The 15,416-nt window shown below is 61.8% G+C and overlaps 1 protein-coding gene across 1 annotated transcript in view; it reads left to right on the plus strand.

Annotated features, from left to right (window-relative positions):
• The window catches only part of FRMPD1 (FERM and PDZ domain containing 1), a 31,122-nt gene that overhangs the window by 4,340 nt on the left and 11,366 nt on the right, over positions 1–15,416 (plus strand). The window contains exons 2-9 of the mRNA XM_059874006.1: positions 1,874–2,023; positions 4,213–4,323; positions 5,044–5,201; positions 7,774–7,876; positions 7,954–7,999; positions 8,958–9,065; positions 13,346–13,441; positions 15,087–15,212. Of these exons, the coding sequence (XP_059729989.1) occupies positions 4,223–4,323; positions 5,044–5,201; positions 7,774–7,876; positions 7,954–7,999; positions 8,958–9,065; positions 13,346–13,441; positions 15,087–15,212 (738 nt within the window). The 5' untranslated portion in view covers positions 1,874–2,023; positions 4,213–4,222. The remainder of the gene's footprint in view (positions 1–1,873; positions 2,024–4,212; positions 4,324–5,043; positions 5,202–7,773; positions 7,877–7,953; positions 8,000–8,957; positions 9,066–13,345; positions 13,442–15,086; positions 15,213–15,416) is intronic.

Genomic DNA, 15,416 nt, shown 5'->3' on the forward strand with positions numbered 1-15,416 from the left:
TGCCCCCTCCCTCCCCTGCTGCCCACGCTGGGGGCTCAGGCCAGCACAGGGGGGTTCCTGGCTCCCAGCAGACATGGCCAGGGCAGGGACAGCTCTCACCCACCAGCACCCCGAGTCCTTCTCTCAGGGCTGCTCTGGGCTGTTCCTCCCTCAGCCAGAGCCCAGCCAGCTCCTGCTGATGGCAAACACCACAAGCAGTGCTGCCAAGAGCTCCTGTGGCCCAAGATACAGGGGACAGCATCCCGAGTTCTACAGCAGCCTGAGGCAGCCTCTGATCAGGCATTTCTCTGTCACTGCTGCAGGGCTGCTGCTCCTCCTGCTGCCACATCTGCTGGGACACAATACCTTAAAACAAACATGCCACATCAAAAATGCCAGAGAGACTCTGCCCATCCAAAAATTTCAGTTTGGTTAATCCATACCTTCCATGAAATGTTGAAGTACTCTCCTTGCAAGCAGGTTTGGTTTTTCCTTGCTGGTCAGATCTGTGCTGCCCCGTGGCTCTGGCGTGGGCCCTGACCTCCAGGTCTGCTTTGCTCCTGGAGACCCAGGGACACTCACCCGGGGTTCCTTCCAGACACTGAGCCGTGGCAGTCCAGAAGGGCCAGGGGACCACGAGAGTCCCTGTGGAGTCACAGCTCCCTGGGAGCCAGCTGGAGGAGCTCTGCGTGGGAGGATCCCAGCTCAAGCTGCTTAGTGCTGTGCTCAGGGGCTTGGCTCACAAATAGCTGCACAAGGGCAGGTGGGAGCCCTGGGACATCCCAGGCTGGGGACAGGTGACACCTGGGTGGCCCTGTCCCACTCAGCATGCTCGTGTGCCTGAGGATGGGGACAGGTGCTCCTGGTGCTGGGCATTGTTTTAGGAAACACCTGGCGAGCTGCCTCCTCTGGCACACCTGCTGTTTGGCCCAAGCACTCCAGTTTCCTGAAAGGACAGCACGTTTTCTTTCCTTAGTGTTCCATCCAGGGGTTTTAAAGGTCTGTGCTCCTTCCTCAGACTGTTCCTGCTTGTCCTACAGGTTAAGAGACTTTCCCTGGGAATCCCCTCTTGTGAAGGCTGGATAGAAAATCTGTCCTTCTGCAGAGTGAGGGGGAAGGGCTGAGGGCTGGAGCTGCAGCTGCAGGGGCTGAGGAGGCACCTGAGGAGGGTCGGGGTGCAGCTGCAGCTCCAGCACGGAGCCCTGGGGCAGGAGCCCCTGCAGGCAGCACGTTCCCTGTGCTCGGAGGGAGCCTTGGGGTGCTGGGAAGGGCAGAGCCCTTTGTGCTGCTGAGCAGAGGGGGAAGCCAAAGGCAAAGCGTGGCTGCAGCCCCTGCCCCACGGGTGGCACAGGCAGTGTCACACAGGGCTGAGAGGGGCAGCAAGAGCTGCATCAGCTCGGGCTGCCCTGGACACATCCAGCCTGCAGGGCTCCTGCTCCTTCCCGGGGCACCCTCTGAGAGGGGGCCAGGGTTCCCATTCCTCAGCTCTGGCTTCTGGGGGCACAGTGGATCACAGGGTCCCCGTTTGTGGTTCAGAGGTGCCCCTCAGGAGCTGTGTGGCTGGAGGAGCAGGTTGAATTGTGCAGCATTAGGAGGAAAGTGCCCAGTGCCAGAATTCTGCTGCAGGGCTGAATTCCCTCCACGTTCTGCCCATGGCTGAGCAGGCAGGCAGCACACCAGGCTGGAGGGGCTCCCTGGGAGGAGCTCACCAGCAAATGTGAGTCCTGCCCTGCTTCTTGGCTGGAGAGTGTGAGCTGGGGCAGTACTAAGGCCTGCGCAGGTGCTGAGTGGAACAGGACCAGTTTTTGTTGAGACACCTTTTTTTGCTCCTCATGTCTGAGTTTCCAGCCATCTCTGCTGCCCACAGGTTAAATTTCTGATATTTCTGTTGCAGCAGCATTCCTAGCATGGACCAGCAGCCCGCTGTGCCAGAATGACAGAGCAGGTCCCTGAGGCACAGAGCGTCCAGTCCCAGCAGAAGACACGAGGGAGGAGGTCAGGACGAGCGGAACGCCGGGGCTGGTCAGAGGGCGCCCTGTGAAAGGTGGATACAACAGTTTCGGGTTTGAATCACCAGGAGCTGATACTCTGCACGGCTTCGGGCGGAGAGAGGCATAACTTGTTTCATTTTGTGTTAGGCCGGGTCCCAGCCCACAGTTGTTCCCAGGGATGGAGCTCAGAGGGCTGGCAGTGGTGCATGGCTGCAGGGCTCACCGCTGGGCAGTGGTGCATGGCTGCAGGGCTCACTGCTGGCAGTGGTGCATGGCTGCAGGGCTCACTGCTGGCAGTGGTGCATGGCTGCCGGGCTCATTGCTGGGCAGTGGCGCATGGCTGCAGGGCTCATTGCTGGGCAGTGGTGCATGGCTGCAGGGCTCGCTGCTGGGCAGTGGTGCATGGCTGCAGGGCTCACTGCTGGACAGTGGTGCATGGCTGCAGGGTTCATTTCTGGCAGTGGTGCATGGCTGCAGGGCTCACTGCTGGGCAGTGGTGCATGGCTGCAGGGCTCACTGCTGGGCAGTGGTGCATGGCTGCAGGGTTCATTTCTGGCAGTGGTGCATGGCTGCAGGGCTCATTGCTGGGCAGTGCTGCATGGCTGCAGGGCTCACTGCTGGGCAGTGGTGCATGGCTGCAGGGCTCACTGTTGGGCAGTGGTGCATGGCTGCAGGGCTCACTGCTGGGCAGTGGTGCATGGCTGCAGGGCTCATTGCTGGCAGTGGTGCATGGCTGCAGGGCTCATTGGTGTCAGTGGTGCATGGCTGCAGGGCTCACTGCTGGCAGTGGTGCATGGCTGCAGGGCTCACTGCTGGGCAGTGGTGCATGGCTGCAGGGCTCACCGCTGGCAGTGGTGCATGGCTGCAGGGCTCACCGCTGGGCAGTGGTGCATGGCTGCAGGGCTCGCTGCGGGCAGTGGTGCATGGCTGCAGGGCTCACCGCTGGGCAGTGGTGCATGGCTGCAGGGCTCACCGCTGGGCAGTGGTGCATGGCTGCAGGGCTCACCGCTGGGCAGTGGTGCATGGCTGCAGGGCTCGCTGCGGGCAGTGGTGCATGGCTGCAGGGCTCACCGCTGGGCAGTGGTGCATGGCTGCAGGGTTCATTGCTGGCAGTGGTGCATGGCTGCAGGGTTCATTGCTGGCAGTGGTGCATGGCTGCAGGGCTCACCGCTGGGCAGTGGTGCATGGCTGCAGGGTTCATTGCTGGCAGTGGTGCATGGCTGCAGGGCTCGCTGCTGGCAGTGGTGCATGGCTGCAGGGCTCACTGCTGGGCAGTGGTGCATGGCTGCAGGGCTCACTGCTGGGCAGTGGTGCATGGCTGCAGGGCTCACTGCTGGGCAGTGGTGCATGGCTGCAGGGCTCACCGCTGGGCAGTGGTGCGTGGCTGCAGGGCTCATTGCTGGGCAGTGGTGCGTGGCTGCGGGGCTCACCGCTGGCAGTGGTGCATGGCTGCAGGGCTCACTGCTGGCAGTGGTGCATGGCTGCAAGGCTCACTGCTGGCAGTGGTGCATGACTGCAGGGCTCACTGCTGGGCAGTGGTGCATGGCTGCAGGGCTCACTGCTGGACAGTGGTGCATAGCTGCAGGGCTCACCGCTGGGCAGTGGTGCATGGCTGCAGGGCTCACCGCTGGGCAGTGGTGCATGGCTGCAGGGCTTGCTGCTGCGCAGTGGTGCATGGCTGCAGGGCTCACTGCTGGCAGTGGTGCATGGCTGCATGGCTCGTTGCTGGGCAGTGGTGCATGGCTGCAGGGCTCACTGCTGGCAGTGGTGCGTGGCTGCAGGGCTCACTGCTGCAGTGGTGTGCAGGTACCCCTGAGGTCTGCAGTTGCAGGGTCAGAACAATTCCTGGTTTCAGTGAGGATTCGTGGTCTGGCGGGCTCAGTTTGAGGGAGGCTGCTCACCCAGCTGTGCAGCTCCGAGGAAGCATGTGGAGCCGTGCAGTCCTTGGGAAAGGAACGCGGACACCGCTGTCTGCCCCGGGAGGGGACGCAGTGTGACCATGCCCCAAGTGACCAGAAGCACCGGGCAGGGGAGGCTGGCTGGGCAGGGGTGCCACGGGTGTCACAGAGGGCGTCACCCTGTGTCAGAGCTCTGCTCCTCACAGGGTGCCCGCTGATCTCTTTGTATTCAATGTCATTTCATTTCGTTTAATATCATTTCATAGGTTGTGAGTTAGTGTTGGTAATGCGGAAAGCTGTCCGGAAGAATTCCTCAGTCACTGTTTTCCTGTGATTTCTGTCAGTTCCAGGTAAATGGGAGATTTGGAGACTAGCTTAATCCATACACGAAAAACATGTAGAATAGAGCAAATGGTAGCAAAATGGCTTCATCGCTCTCGGGACAGCACGCCCAGGTGAGTGGGGTTTCTGTGGAGGGAGCACCTTTGGTCAGAGGCAGCACCTGGCTGCTCCAGCCAGCGGGGCTGGCACAGCCTGCACGTCCTGCTCAGTGTTTCTGCTCTTGGGAAATACACACACAGAAAAAGAAAAGCAGCAGCGTTTGTAAGCACCCCCCTTGGCTCCAGGGACTGGTGTTCCTGCCTTGCTCTGCGGTGGGTTTGTGAGGAAGGAATACAGCATTGCTCCATCTGAAACTTGCTCTTCCTGAAGGTGGGCTCCTGCTCCTCTTTGTGGGCCCCCATTTCTGACTAGGCTGCATTACCAGGGATCCTGCTCCACAGCTGCTTTCCTTCCCTGAGGCCTGAGAGCCAAAATCAGGGTGGAGTGCACTTAGGGTGGACACAGAGTGCTCATCCCTGGGCTGAGTGGGCCCAGCAGGGCGCAGAGCTGTGCACTCCTGAGCTGCCTCGCTGGGTGAAGGTGCTGCTGCTCCCCGCGGGTGGAGGTCATGGCTTGTGCTGGGCACACCTGTGTGACCTTCTCTCCTGTGTGACCAGCGGGCTGGGGTGACTGGGGAGCTGTGCCCAGAGCCAGCCTGGTGTCCCCAGCCACCAGGGTGTCCTGGCTGCAGTGCCAGCCTCGGGGCAGCCCCCGGGCAGCAGGGGATGGCGTGGGTCCTTTGGACAAGCTGTCTGTGGTTGTGTCCCTTTTAACTGTGTGTTCTGGTCGCCCAGGGGCAGCGTGGCAGTGATGGACGGTGCTGGGGACAGCGCAGGCCAGCCCCCCAGCCGGGCCAAGGTGACAGTCACGGTGTACAAGGACCTGGTGCTGCAGCACTACGGCTTTGAGATCTGCCCCGGGCTGCCGCTGACCATCGCCTCTGTCACTGCAGGTGCGGCTGGGACAGCCCAGCAGGGGCGGGGTTGGGAAGGACGGCGGGCACGGGTGCTTCCTGTGTGGCGTGAGAGCCCTCAGCACGCCCCGGGTGCCAGCGGCACCAGGACACAGCCCTACAGTCCGGAGCCAGTGTCAGTGTCCCCACAGGTGCCTCACCTGTGCTCGCTCACTGCTCACCTTCCTGATGCAGAGGAGTAAAGTCCTTCCTGGTGCTTTGCCTGAAATGCAGAGGAGGAATTTAATCTTATCTCAGAGAATTTCATTTTATTCCTCTGTGGCCGCGGTGATCTGAACAGACCCTGGGCTTTCAGCCCTGTGGCACAGGGGTGTGCTGCTGGGTGCAGGCAGTGCTGAAACCGGGCGGATCAGCCCCTCTACTATGGAAGGGGTGGGTGTAACTCAAAAACTGTCGCTCTGTTTCTTCTAATTATTTTTTTTAAGGGGTGCACAAAACCACGTGGTTTTCACCTGTTGGTGTGGGTGTGTCAGCCCTCTCTTTGGGGGCTGGCTGGACTCCGGGCCGGGGCATGTGCCCTCTGTCACTCCCCCTTCTCTTTTTGCCCCTTCCCAGGTGAAACATGGTGGAATTGCCCGAGGGCTGTGGGGAGTACAAAGGAGGGTTTTCTCCTGCTGTGCTTCTCTCTCCTAATCAGAAGGAATCAATATTTTACTAAAGCTGAGGCACAAAGAAACCTGTCCTGAGCCTGCCCTTTGCTGATGGGAGCCCACGGCTGCTTGGCCCGTGCTGGGTTCCCAGTGTGGCCACTGTGACAAGGGGACAGATCCTGGAGGGTTCCCCGTGAGCAGAGGGAGGCTCAGGTGGGGGACAAGGACACAGGCAGGGACACGCCAGGTGGTGTCAGCACCCAGTGTCCTTCAACCCCTTTTATTTTGCCAGCCAGGTGTGGTTGTGGAGGGGAGCAGGTGCTGGGAGGGAGGGGGAGCTCACTGGGATTATTTTGGGACATCCCTGGTGCAGGTGTGGCCCTTGGGGACAGCGGTGAGTGCTGGGCGTGGCAGTGCGGGGATCATGGCTGCGGGGGGTGGTCTGGGGGGGCTGTTCCTGCTCTGTGGTGGTGGTCTGGGAGGGCTGTTCCTGCAGTGTGGTGGTGGTCTGGGAGGGCTGTTCCTGCAGTGTGGTGGTGGTCTGGGGGGGCTGTTCCTGCAGTGTGGTGGTGGTCTGGGGGGGCTGTTCCTGCTCTGTGGTGGTGGTCTGGGGGGCTGTTCCTGCTCTGTGGTGGTGGTCTGGGGGGGCTGTTCCTGCTCTGTGGTGGTCTGGGGGGGCTGTTCCTGCAGTGTGGTGGTCTGGGAGGGCTGTTCCTGCAGTGTGGTGGTGGTCTGGGGGGGCTGTTCCTGCTCTGTGGTGGTGGTCTCGGAGGGCTGTTCCTGCAGTGTGGTGGTGGTCTGGGAGGGCTGTTCCTGCTCTGTGGTGGTCTGGGGGGGGCTGTTCCTGCTCTGTGGTGGTGGTCTGGGGGGGCTGTTCCTGCAGTGTGGTGGTGGTCTGGGAGGGCTGTTCCTGCAGTGTGGTGGTGGTCTGGGGGGGCTGTTCCTGCAGTGTGGTGGTCTGGGGGGGCTGTTCCTGCTCTGTGGTGGTCTGGGGGGGCTGTTCCTGCAGTGTGGTGGTCTGGGGGGGCTGTTCCTGCTCTGTGGTGGTCTGGGGGGGCTGTTCCTGCAGTGTGGTGGTCTGGGGGGGCTGTTCCTGCTCTGTGGTGGTGGTCTGGGGGGGCTGTTCCTGCTCTGTGGTGGTGGTCTGGGAGGGCTGTTCCTGCAGTGTGGTGGTGGTCTCGGAGGGCTGTTCCTGCTCTGTGGTGGTCTGGGAGGGCTGTTCCTGCTCTGTGGTGGTGGTCTCGGAGGGCTGTTCCTGCAGTGTGGTGGTGGTCTCGGAGGGCTGTTCCTGCTCTGTGGTGGTGGTCTCGGAGGGCTGTTCCTGCAGTGTGGTGGTGGTCTGGGGGGGCTGTTCCTGCTCTGCGGTGGTCTCAGAGGGCTGTTCCTGCTCTGCGGTGGTCTCAGAGGGCTGTTCCTGCTCTGTGGTGGTCTGGGAGGGCTGTTCCTGCTCTGTGGTGGTCTGGGAGGGCTGTTCCTGCAGTGTGGTGGTGGTCTGGGGGGGCTGTTCCTGCAGTGTGGTGGTGGTCTGGGAGGGCTGTTCCTGCAGTGTGGTGGTGGTCTGGGAGGGCTGTTCCTGCTCTGTGGTGGTGGTCTGGGAGGGCTGCTCCTGCTCTGTGGTGGTCTCGGAGGGCTGTTCCTGCTCTGTGGTGGTGGTCTGGGAGGGCTGCTCCTGCTCTGTGGTGGTGGTCTTGGGGGGCTGTTCCTGCTCTGTGGTGGTCTGGGAGGGCTGTTCCTGCTCTGTGGTGGTGGTCTGGGGGGGCTGTTCCTGCTCTGTGGTGGTCTGGGAGGGCTGTTCCTGCAGTGTGGTGGTGGTCTCGGAGGGCTGTTCCTGCTCTGTGGTGGTCTCGGAGGGCTGTTCCTGCTGCTCTGTGGTGGTGGTCTCGGAGAGCTGCTCCTGCGGTGTGAGCGCCGCTGTGTCCCGGGCCGGCGGCTCCCGTGCCTCACGCCGGTGCGGTCCGCAGGGAGCACGGCCGACGGCAAGCTGCAGCCGGGGGACCAGCTCCTCATGATCAACTCCAGCGCGGTGGAAGGCCTGTCCGTGGAGCGGGCAGCCAGCCTCATCAGGTGTGTCACACGTGTCCCCGTGTCCCGGGGCTCAGGGCCGCGGTGCCGGCCCGGGCTGACCGCGTGTCCCTTTGCAGGGACGCCGGCGACGAGCTGCTGCTGACCGTCCTGCGCTGCACGGCCGTAAGTGACCCTTCCTCGGCTCCCACGGCGCGGGACAGGGGTGCTTGGGCCGGCGTGGAGGCTGGGAGGGGCTGCTCAGAGCCGCGAGGGTGCCCTGAGCACGGTCGGCTGTCCCAGCCAGCGCTGGGGAGGGCGGGCAGCGGCTCCTGGCAGCCCCGGTGCAGGGCCAGGCTGTCCGGGGGCCCGGGCGGCAGGGACGGGCTCTGCTCCGTGCGCCCGGCTGGGCTCCGGAGCGCCCGGAGTGCTCGGGGGCGCCTCCCAAATCCCCTTCTGTGCCCCCGTCTCCTGTCCCCAGGGCAGGGTGGGGCTGTGGCAGGAGGCGCGGGCGCTTGTGACAGGTGAAGGCTTGGCTCTGCCTGGGACCTCCCTGGGGGGACACCGAGGGGCTCTGCTGCTGCTCTTGGGGACCGCCCTGCTTTAGAGGGCATTTGTGCAGGGCTCCTGAACTCACGTGAGCCTGATGGGACCCTGCCGCGGTGACAGCAAGGTCGTGTGACAACAGTGCCGCGTGGTCCCGTCCTTGTGACCGTGGGCAGGTCTCGGGGTGGTTTGCAGCTCTCCGGGCAGCCCAGCAGAGCGGGCTGGGTCTGTCCATCAGTGCCGGACTCTGTGTGCTGGGTTAGTGCAGCCCAGTGCAATCCAGCTGCTGGCGGCTCCCCAGCTGTTCTGCGGGGTGCCGGAGGGGGGGAACACCTGGGCACGGCACCTGGTTCCCGTGCAGTGACACTGGCAGAGTGACACCGGCACACGGCACACACGTGTCCGCTCCAGGGCTGGCTGCAGCAGCTGTCCGGGCGGGTCCGAAGGGCCTCAGGCAGGGCTGGGAGCGCAGGGGCTCCCCAGAACCCGCTCCAGGTGTGTGCGGGGCGGCGCAGGGCGAGCAGCCCCGCACGGGCGGTGAGCCGCGGCCCGGCCCTCCCCGCGGCTCGGCCCCGACCGCGCTCCGCTGTCGTTCCAGGGCGGCCCCAAGTCATCGTTCCTCACCGAGGAGAAGAGGGCGAGGCTGAAAACCAACCCCGTCAAAGTGCGCTTTGCGGAGGAGGTGCTGCTGAACGGACACTCGCAGGTCAGGCGGCGGCCGCGGGACGCGGGGCTCTCCCCGGGGCAGGGCGGCTGAGGCTCGCTGTGCCCGCGGTCCGGGCAGCCGGAGGGGATCGGGGCACGGAGGAAGCCCTGGCACCTGCGGGGGTTTGACTTGCATGTGCTTACTCGGACTAATGGAAATGACCGCCTGCGCTGCCTCTGTCCCGCCCCGTCGGAGCTCGAACCGTTCCTCCATCACGGCGGGGGGCGGCTGTCCTCCCCTGAGGGACAATCCCGCCACCGTGAACCTCGCCGGAGTGCGGGCAGGACGAGTCCTGCCCCAGAGGCGAGAGGGGGGCTCTGCTGTGTGTGCCCCGTTAGTGTGCAGCTGGAGGGGCTGGGCTGGCCCTCCTGGGCACACCAGGGCCAGGGGCTCTGTCATGGGCACAGCCAGGGCCAGGGGCTCTGTCACTGGGCACAGCCAGGGCCAGGGGCTCTGGCATGGGCACAGCCAGGGCCAGGGGCTCTGTCATGGGCACAGCCAGGGCCAGGGGCATGGGCACACCAGGGCCAGGGGCTCTGTCATGGGCACACCAGGGTCAGGGGCATGGGCACAGCCAGGGCCAGGGGCTCTGTCATGGGCACAGCCAGGGCCAGGGGCTCTGTCATGGGCACACCAGGGTCAGGGGCTCTGTCATGGGCACAGCCAGGGCCAGGGGCTCTGTCATGGGCACAGCCAGGGCCAGGGGCTCTGTCATGGGCACAGCCAGGGCCAGGGGCTCTGTCATGGGCACACCAGGGTCAGGGGCTCTGTCATGGGCACAGCCAGGGTCAGGGGCTCTGTCATGGACACAGCCTTGTGTCAATGGGTGTGCCACTGGGCTCTCTGCGTTGCTTTTGGGTGTGACAGTGTTCTCAGGTGGCAGCTTGCTCTCCATCCCTGCAGAGGGTGTCTGCAGCTGTGCCTCTGTGGGTGAGCTGGGTCACAGCTCGCTGGAGGCTGCTGCAGACCCAGCTCGGGGCTCCTGCTGCTGCTGGCAGCCCAGCTGGGTGCCCATGGCTCTGCCCCTGCTGGTGTCCCTGTGGCACCGGTGAGAACTCCTGTGTCCTTCCCAAACTGTGGACAGCTCCTGACCATTTCCTGCTCCTTCTGACTTTCTAAGCTCACTGGGGTCAACTGGGAGTCAGTAGCTCTGTCCACCTTTCCTTTTGTCTTTCAGAATGAGAAAACCCAGTGGTCAGAATGCCCCTTTCTGCCCCCTGCTCATTAGTGCTGCTCAGCTGTCTGGGTCTGACCAAGCCTTTCAGCTCTGCAGCAGTGACAAACTGCCCGCTGGCCCTTTGCCTTCTCCCTGCCTGTCTGTCTGCTGCTCCGTGTCGCAGGTGCAGCTCAGAGCCCTCCCAGGGCAGTCTTGGCTCCCTGTCCCCTGCACGCGGGCAGAGGTGTGCCGTGGGTGCCACCTGCCCACAGGTGATTGCTCGGGGGGACCCCGCTCCTCCTCCTCCTCCTCCTCCCCCCGAGGGGAGGCTCGGCTGTGCCCCCAGACCCTGGACCCTGGGACCCTTCCCTTCCTGCCACGCTGCTGCCAGGGTGCCAGGCCGGTCCAGGGCTGCCCTCCCGGGGCTGTCCCAGCCTCGGGGGGTGGTGACACGGCTGTCGGGCGGGCAGGGGCGGCGGGGCCCTCCCCGGGAGGGCAGAGCACTCCGCTGTGGGCAGATGTGACACCCGGCTCCCCGGGCAGGGGCTGGCCAGCGGGGATGCGCCCAGGAGGTGCCCCAGGCAGGGGTGCCCGGGTCGGGGGACACCGGCAGAGCCGAAATCACCTCAGAGCCCGCTTCTCTTAGAGCCGGGAGTGTCTGCCCGCGGCTGCAGGAGCTGGAGGCTGGGCTCGTGTCACAGCCGAGGGCTCCCGGGGTGCGACAGTCCCACACCGACGGCAGGGTCGGTCCACTGGGTCTGGGAGGGCACCTCTTGTGGGAGCCTAAAGAAGGCACCTGCGGAGGGAACGCTGCACTCTGAGCCTCCCTAAAGCCTCTGGCAGCGTTGTGCCGAGCTGATCAAACCTCTGCAAGTGCAGAGCGGGGACACAGTCAGTGTTTGGATTGCCGTTAATTTGATGACAGCACAAAGGCAGGAAAATTAATTCAGGTGCTGGGGTCCCTGGTGTTAGATTCCCTTTTCACCATCTGGATATGTAACCTGTTCTGAGCAGTGAGGTATTAGCACAAAGGAAGAGTAAATAAATTTGTTGCATATTTATGATTCCTTTCTGGAAAAGCACTGTGCACCACGGCAGCCCTGAGTGCTTTAGGGCTGCTCTCCTTTCCGTGGGCTGACGTACTAAGGCAGCCAAAATGGGCATTATGGCCCTGAGAAGCGTACAGCCTCCAGTTTCAGTAAATATACTGCTCTTGTCATCCTAATGGAGCACGGCTAAGTGATCCTTGCGGCCACGGGAAGGAGCCCAGCGGCTGAAACCCGAGCCGGCAGGCTGGAGCATGAATTGTTGATGAGCCTCGCTGCTGCCCTGCCTTCCGCAGGCTGCGGATGCGTCCTGCATCCCGAGCAGTGCGGCGGGGACAGCCCGCGGCGGCCGCGGGGAGCGGGGCGAGCAGCCTGCCCGGCGGCGCGGGAGGGCACGGCTGCGGGAGCCGAAGGGTTAACTCGGAGCAGCTTCGGGCAGCCCTCCCAGAAGGACAGGGACCTCTCCGGGTGCTCGGGCTGGGTGTGGCATTTGGGGGTCCCCGTGGCCAGAAAGGATGTATTTCCCTCCATGCTCTTAGAAGGCTAATTTATCATTTTATGATCCATATTATATTAAATCTATACTAAAACAATCCTAAAGAATGGAGAGAGGATACTTACAAAATGCTTAACAAGATGTTAAAAAACTTATGACTTTCTCCTCAGAGTCCGACACAGCTAAGCAGTGATTGGTCATTAACTAAAAACAACTCGCATGTTGGAGAATCAATCTCCAACCGCATTCTAAAAATATAAAAGAAGCAAATAGAAGGATATTGTTTTCCTTTTTCTCTGAGAAAGAAATCCTAAGCAATTTTTTTCCCAGAAAACACGGTTAGTGCCAGCAGGGTGGCTGGCTCTGAGCAGAGAGAGGAGCTGGTTTGTGCAGTGCTCAGCCCTGCTCTGTGCGGGGTAACGCGGCCGCTGTGCCGCGGGAGCTGAGGGCAGCTGTGCAGCGCTGCAGAACGGCATGGACTGGCGTGAACAGCGTCTCTGTCCTGGAGCTGGGGGACAAACAACCCCTGCCAGAGATGTTGATGTGTTTGGGCTGGTGAAAGAGCCCAGAACCTGGGCTAGAAAAAAGAGCAGCCGAGTTCCTTTGTTTTTCCGCAGTGGTGACTGCAGGCAGCTCGAACCCCAAAATGGCCATGAGGGGAGAAGGATGGGGTTCAGAAGTTTTTTATGTTTGCTCGGGCAGCGCTTCAGGGGCTGTGGCGTTTGTAACGTGAGGCGCAGTGAGTGAAACACAGGAGAGACCACCTCAGAAACACGTTCTTGGCCCTGAGAGTCTCTTGACAAGGAGATGGAGCCTTTCGGTGGTGGGAGCAGCGTGCTGGTCCCAGAACATGACAAAGACACGCTGAGTAGGAGCTCCAAGGGGGACGAGAGAACCTGCTCAGCCCTGAGCACCAGGGATGGTGGAGCTGGGGGCTTTGAAAGGTGCGGGCATTCCCTGCCGAGGGGGAGATGGAGGGCTGAGCGGGGATCGGGCTGTCCGGGAGGACAGGGGCCAACCCCAGACCCTTCTCCAAGACCCAACAGAGCCGTTCTTGCCGAGGGGGTCCTGTCCTGTCCCACGTGTTTGGGACCCATCTCAGGACACTCTGGTGGCATCCCCCGCTGCCTGGGGCGTGCCGGGTTGCAGATCCCGGGCAGGGTTCGGCGGCAGCAGCGCGCTGTGATCGCCGGGCTCCCGTGCCGCGGGCAGCGCCGGGGGCTGCTCTCAGCCCGGGGGTCCGCGCTGCTGCCCGACGGCAAGATGCCTTTCCCAGGGGCACGGCGGGGTGTTGGTGATGAGCAGGGAGGACGGCTCGGTGCCTTCGGTGCCCGCCGGACCCTGCTGTGCCGCTGGGAGCGGGACGGTGCTGCCCCGAGCGTTCCGGTAAAGGCATCTGCTGTGCTCTCCTGCTGCCGCTCTGTGCCAGGAGCACAATCAGGAGCCAACGCTGGTGCCGAGGAAGAGGGCTGCCAAGGCAGAGGAGGATTTTCCGGGATGCCAGGGCTTGCAGCGCCAGGCAGAGCAGCTGGTGCCTGCCGGCTGGATGCCCGAGGGTGCAGCTGCTGCTTTTGCTGTGCAGGGGAGCTCCCTCCTGTTCATGCCCAACGTGCTCAAGGTGTACCTGGAGAACGGACAGACCAAGGCATTCAGGTTTGAGAGGAGCACCACTGTGAAGGTAAGGAGGCTCTGCAGGCTGCTCCCACCCCCCCAGCCCAACCCATCAGCAAAGGTGCAGGCAGGGCCCTTGCAGCCCCCGGGCTGCACTGACCAGCTGTTGACCACTGACCACTGCTGGGCACGCTGGTTCTCTGAGCCCCAGCCTCCTTCTGCACTCTTAAGGATGCTCCCCTCTGGAGACACGAGCACTGATTCAGCCCCTCAGGGGAAAGAGCAGCACACGAGGTCCTCCTGAGCTAGGGGTGATCCTCCCTCAGGTCACTGCCCTGCCCTCACGGTGCTGCTCTGCAGAGCCATGGATCCAGCCCTTCCCAAACCGCTGTGCTCCCACACAGCCTGGCACAGCTCCAGCTGCCCTGGCCTGATCCTTGCAGCTGCTCAGTGTTTGTGTTGGACGTGGTAAGACCTGGCCAGGGCCACTGGCTGGAGGTCATAAATTACTTAAAGGACAGGTGGTGTCCTGCACCACTGCAGATGCTGTGGGAGATACCCACGATGGACAGGGATTCTGGCCGTATCAGAAAGTGTATTAAAGGGAAACACAGGGAGATTTCATTTATCGTGCAGTGAAAACTTTCCTCAGAAAGGGAGGAGTTTGTCTGGCTTTTTCAAGCTTCACAAAACCATTGTGGTCTCTCAGGCAAGTAAGTGTCTGCAAGTCTTTTGACTTGCAAGGTCTACAAAAATAAAATAGTGACATAAAGCAAGGAAGTGGAAAGGAAAGGAGAGTTGTAAGGAGATACTTGAATGTCTGTCCCCAAGGGGTTAATTTCTAAAGGATGGATTAGCTCTTTGACCTGAGTTGCTCAGCTCTGACATGGAATAAGTTTTCCCACTTTTTAAAGCAGCCCTCACAATTGCCCTCCAGAAATATCTAAATGAGTAAAATGCTTCCCAAGTTACGTGTTTCCAGAAATTCCTCTGTGTCTTGGGACATCCTGGCTTAAAACTGAGGTGAGTCCAACGTTTATGCTTGCCTCAAAGGGTTTCTGTTTCAATCTGTGCTCAGTCAAGCCTGAGGTGATATTTTCTTTTTGCCAAAAGTAAACCTTGTTACTTCCATAACAGTTAGAATATTGACAGAATTTCTATTACAAGGTGAAACACCAGTTTCAGTCAGATGTGGCAGGGTTTTTACAATTACGGTCTCAATTTCTTGTTTATTGGAGAGAAGTGTTCTTCCCAAGTTCTTTTTAGCTTTTTTCACAAATCACAGACTGATTTGGGTTGGAAGGGACCTTAGAGACCAGTTCCAGCCTCCTACCATGGGCAGGGATATCTCTCAATTGCTCCAAGTCCTGTCCAGCCTGGCCTTGGAGACTTCTAGGGGTGCAAAATGTAGCTAGAATAACACAGACAGCAAACACTCGGGGTGTTTCTGTCACTCAGGGGTGACAGAAGGTGCTCAGCACCACCCAGAGCTGTGAGTGTGAGGCAGCTCAGGACAGGCAGCTCCAGGAGATGGGTTTGATACCTGTGACACCTGGGGGTGTGCAGCTTGCCCACCTTGTGCTCCACCTGCGGGGGTCACGGTGCCCTGTCTGTGCGTGGCCCCGCAGTTCTGCAGGCTGGGCTCTGGCAGTGGCAGCTCTGCAGCAGGGCTGGTGGCACTCTGAGCTCTGTGTGACCCTGTGCCCTGCCAGGACATCGTGCTGACCCTGCAGGAGAAGCTGTCCATCCGCAGCATCGCCCACTTCGCCCTGGTGCTGGAGGAGCAGTACAACCTGGCCAAGATCCACCTGCTGCACGAGGAGGAGCTCATTGCACAGGTGAGCAGAGCCCCCGTGTGTCCCACAGCCCTGCAGAGGGGCGCTGCCCCCGGAGAGAGGCCAGTGAGGGCACAGGGAGGGTGAGCTCAGCTCGGCCCCAGTGATGCCATCCACCTCTGCCGTGGTGCTCACAGCCCACAGCCCTGGGGAAGGGCACCTGGGGAGCGTCCAGGGTGCCCCACACACCCAGCAGTACCGTGGCTG

The sequence above is a fragment of the Haemorhous mexicanus genome, chromosome Z (genome assembly GCF_027477595.1).
Source record: "Haemorhous mexicanus isolate bHaeMex1 chromosome Z, bHaeMex1.pri, whole genome shotgun sequence".
NCBI classification, from domain to species: Eukaryota; Metazoa; Chordata; class Aves; order Passeriformes; family Fringillidae; genus Haemorhous; species Haemorhous mexicanus.